The 4,094-nt window shown below is 49.0% G+C and overlaps 1 protein-coding gene across 1 annotated transcript; it reads left to right on the forward strand.

The window, feature by feature from the left end:
* Positions 1 to 1,060: 1,060 nt before the first annotated feature.
* On the forward strand, positions 1,061 to 3,712 carry ODF1 (outer dense fiber of sperm tails 1). The gene is made up of 3 exons (XM_009872982.1): positions 1,061 to 1,286; positions 1,819 to 1,855; positions 3,412 to 3,712. The coding sequence occupies exons 1-3, from the start codon at positions 1,061 to 1,063 to the stop codon at positions 3,710 to 3,712; spliced, it is 564 nt and encodes a 187-aa protein (XP_009871284.1).
* The last annotated feature ends 382 nt before the right edge of the window (positions 3,713 to 4,094 follow it).

Consider the following 4,094-nt stretch of genomic DNA (forward strand, 5'->3'; position numbering starts at 1 on the left):
AGCAGAATTAGACCCAGGAGGTTTTGTTGTCAACGCTGCTTATGATTAAAGTACACCACAGACACCTTTCAGGGAGCCACACAAATCCATCCACATCGTGAGCATCGCTGACACTGAACCCTATGTGGGTCGTTCTCAAGAAAGACCGATGCAATAGCCTGACAGGAAAACGATGGCTTCAGAAGTCCTCAGGGCAGCACCTCTGCCCAAGCTCACCAAACAGGCAGTACCCAGCACTCATGGGGTGTGTGGAAGTAAAGCTGTCAGCTCAGATAAGGGCTTGCAGAAGCCCTGCATGCGCGCAGCACATGTGCCCCGTCTCCTTCTCTGTAAAATAACTGTGGGGCACAGCATCCTTTTTGCTGTCTTCCATCGACTGAAATCCTCATGCTGCCCACTCTTGCCAAGGCAGCGCCTTGTTCTGACACGTGGGCAGGTGAAAGCTGTGGAGTAACATTTGTAACGTGGGGAAGAAAAGTCTTTTGGGTCTGGGTCTGCTTTTTTTTAGCTCCTTGTTTGCTTATTGTGGTGTGAGAGCAGGGACATAAGTATTTTTGAAGGTGCATGTTCTCAAAGTGTTCGCAGAAGTACCTTAACTGCAGCTCTCACCTAAGGTACTTCTGCCTGGAAGTGGAGAAGGGCAGCTTGTGTTCCCTCTGCACTGGTGTGCCAGGGCAGGAGAGAGGAGGGTTAGCGTGGACAGCTGTGCTGAAGCCCCAAGTCATGCTCTCAGTGGCCCGTGGCTCTGCTGCCTGGCCATTGCTCAGGTACCCCTGTCATGCCCTGAGCCCCCGAGCCTGTCCCCCCGCCGCAGGCAACCCTGGTCCATGGATGGGGGCTGCAGCAGGGGGCTGTGGTTGTGTACAGACCTGGGATGCTCTTCCCATAGTGAGTGCAGAGCTGTGAGGTCCTAAGGTGCCCGCTGGAAGGCTGCAAGAGCGTTCACAGCTCTGCCCATACACTTGCTCTGGACAAAAAACCCTGAAGGAAATTTTGGACCCTTCATGAGCACAGGCTGCCACAGCCACACTCGTGCCCTGACGCACTTTTCAGCATGACAATGTCGTTGCACAATTGCCTTTTGGAAGACGCCAGGCAGGATTTGAGGCAGGTGAAGAGAGAGATGCAGAGGCAGATGAGGCTGCTGGAACTATCCACGAGGAGCTGCCTGTGTCCTGCCTGTGCAGCCCAGCCCTGCACCCCTGCTGCCTGTGCCAGCCCGATCCCAGCCCCTGGGAGAGAAGAGCTGACACTGAGAGGCTGGATGTGGAGCGAGAACTGGACAGGTAACAGGTATTTGCCTGCTTTCTGTGGGCATCGGCACCCTTTGAGGCAGGATGATGGGAGGTTTGGCATCAGTATCAGGAGTGAAGGTAGAAACAGATAAGCGAGATGGGAGAGAAATAACCATATTCAGAGAAATTAGTTGAAAAGGGAACAGGAAGGCAGGGCTTGTGCATCCAGGCAGCCCAAGAGGAGCCACACAGGCAGCGCCTGTGCTGGAAAGGGTTTGAACCGTGTATGTTGTGCTATTAACCATCTTGCAAACTGCATATAAAAGTAAAGCACACAATTAGATCCAAAGCTGTTCAGCTGTGGAACAAAGTCTATTGTCAACGTAAACTCAGTTTAAGTCTGGTAAACATGTAATTGTTTTCATCAGTAGCCAAAATGTGCCCGTACGCAGTGGGGTGCAGCACTGATACACCACAGAGGCGTGTCCATGTTCTTCCACCTTGCACTGTAGGAGGAGTAAGCGCCAGGATTTCTACATCTCCCTTTTGACTACTGGTGTGATGAATTTTATTTTGTTAATAGAGTTCGCGATTGACTCTAGCAGAGATAAAAACCAAAGGTAGGCCTACAATAAATAAAAAATAATAAAACCTTACCATTTGGGTTAGGGCATGGCCAAACACTGAGAGACCCCAAGGTCTAAGTCCCTTGGCATTCAGCATTGGGAGCCTCTTGCTGCATTTTTTGCACTGGTATTTTCCCCCCAGACTCAAGCTTCCGTCCAAGTTCTCTTATGTTGTGCCTGAAGATGATGAGACCTTCATCCTAGCAATTAAAAATGTGACATTTTTGTTACCCACAGAGCAGCAAGTATCATCCCACAGTCTGCCATGTATGTTGTCTCTACTGGGTGTAACAGAGTTAGAGGAAAAAGGAAAAAAAACTTGACCTCTGGGTTAACTTTACACTGGCTTCAGCAAAACTGGAAGTTGCTATGTGGTTCCTTTTAACAGGTAGCTGCAGCTCATGCAGGGCTGTCAAGAAGCAGATTTCAGATCCCAGATGTTACAGCACTGGTGTCCATGTCAAGTTTTTCATCAGTACATTGGGCACCAGAGCTGAGCAGGAGCAGCACACCCTTATAGAATCATTAAGCACCAAAATCTCAGTGAAGGAATGGAAATTCAGTCTGAATGGAAGCCAGGGAGTTTCAGGATAGGTCATGGTATGCTGGAGCATGCTCTTGCTCTTGCAGGCTCCCCAGCCCTTCCATGTTTGTGACAACCTGCTGGTTTGAATACATCACACTGTTTTCTCAAACCACCCCACAGCAGGATTTCAGCCAATCACACTGGGGAACTCAGCCACCTCCTTCCCACAAAAAATGCTGGGAAGGACCAACACCTCTCCAACCATCAATATAAAAATGACCAAAAGAGCACGTGGAGGAGCCAGCTCTCACAAAGCACAGAAAACACATCCTAAAATCAACACATCGGGTTGAATCATTGCAGGCTTTAAGTAGGATTGCCAAAATGGGAGTACCTTGCTAATGATCACACCCATTATCTTTTTAATTTGGTGTCTTGTGTCCAATTCAGCTACTGTAACTGAGGTGACCCTTCTACTGTCTACTTTACAAATGGTTTAAATAAGAGCTAGACTTCTGTTTGAGCCAAGTTACTGTTTGACAGTATTAGAAATCATCTTAATAGCTCAGGGAGCCTCCAGCCCAGCTCTGCAGGAGCATTTGTTTGGGTTTTTTTCTGCCAGATATGTCTCCTATCCACTGACTGCTTTAAATACAATTCCTAACTGCAATATGTGATCTATTGTAACTATCCATTTAAAATGTAGGACAAGGCATAAGATGGACACACATGGCTCTGTAGGAGTATGTACATGTGAAAGAGGAGTGCTGGCTTCTCTGTATTTAGGTGAAAGAACTTTTCATCTCTGCAACTGCCCCATCCCAAGAGGGGATGCTGAAATCCTCCTGACTGCTGTAGCGTGCAAGTGGCAGCTCCTTTTGATGATGCAGACACCACCCCAAATATTGCGCATCAGCGGGAAGGTGGATCCAATAGTTTCCCATGTACTTCTCTTGCCCTTCAGGTGGCCCACCCATTCCTCTGTGAGTTGGACTGAAAGGCTACCCTCTTGCTTTTGCTCTAGCATGCAGAGAAGGCTTAGCAAGGTGTTTAACTCTTCCCATGATGACAAGCTTTTGGGTTTGACGGATGTGAAGGGTTTCGACCCTGAGGAAGTCACTGTAACAGTGAAAGATGGGAAGGTGAAGGTGTTAGCACAGCATGAGGAGGAACGCACCACCATTAGAGGGAAGGAGTATAAGTACAGAAACATTGTGAAGGAAGTCAGCCTGCCCCTGGGGGTGAGTGAGGATGAGGTGACCTGTTCTCTGGGACTGGATAGCATCATGATGATCAAAACAGCACACAATGCCCCTGTCTCCTGAGCCACTGAGCTATAGCAGGGAGCAGCACCCAGGCACAGTCGTTCCTCTGCCACATCCCTTCTCCCTACCAGCTTTAGGTGCATCCCGCTAACCGTGCACCAGCACCTCCTTGGGCCTCTTCCGAAATAAAAGCACCGAGCAGGTGTGTGTGAGCCTCATTTTGGGGGTGTTTGGTGAGCAAAAAGGGGGGTGCCATCACACTTGGGCATTCTTGGCTTTGGTCACTTGCTGGGTGCCAAAGGCATGTCTGGAGGTAGCATGGTTCTGGGCAGATATTGCTGTTGTGTCTGATCTCACAGGTTTTAAAGGCTGAAAGGCACCATTTGTAATCCGTCACGTTCCCATAAGGACACTTCTCTCACTCCCACCATTTCTGTTTGAG

This window comes from Apaloderma vittatum, unplaced genomic scaffold (assembly GCF_000703405.1).
Source record: "Apaloderma vittatum isolate BGI_N311 unplaced genomic scaffold, ASM70340v1 scaffold8217, whole genome shotgun sequence".
Classification (NCBI taxonomy): Eukaryota; Metazoa; Chordata; class Aves; order Trogoniformes; family Trogonidae; genus Apaloderma; species Apaloderma vittatum.

Bases quoted from the DNA above. Each gene is read 5' to 3' on its own strand.
- ODF1 (XM_009872982.1), top strand. From the start codon at position 1,061: ATGTCGTTGCACAATTGCCTTTTGGAAGACGCCAGGCAGGATTTGAGG. The intron at 1,287-1,818 runs GTAACAGGTATT...TTTTGTTAATAG, and splicing joins GTGGAGCGAGAACTGGACAG to AGTTCGCGATTGACTCTAGC. The intron at 1,856-3,411 runs GTAGGCCTACAA...CTTTTGCTCTAG, and splicing joins AGCAGAGATAAAAACCAAAG to CATGCAGAGAAGGCTTAGCA.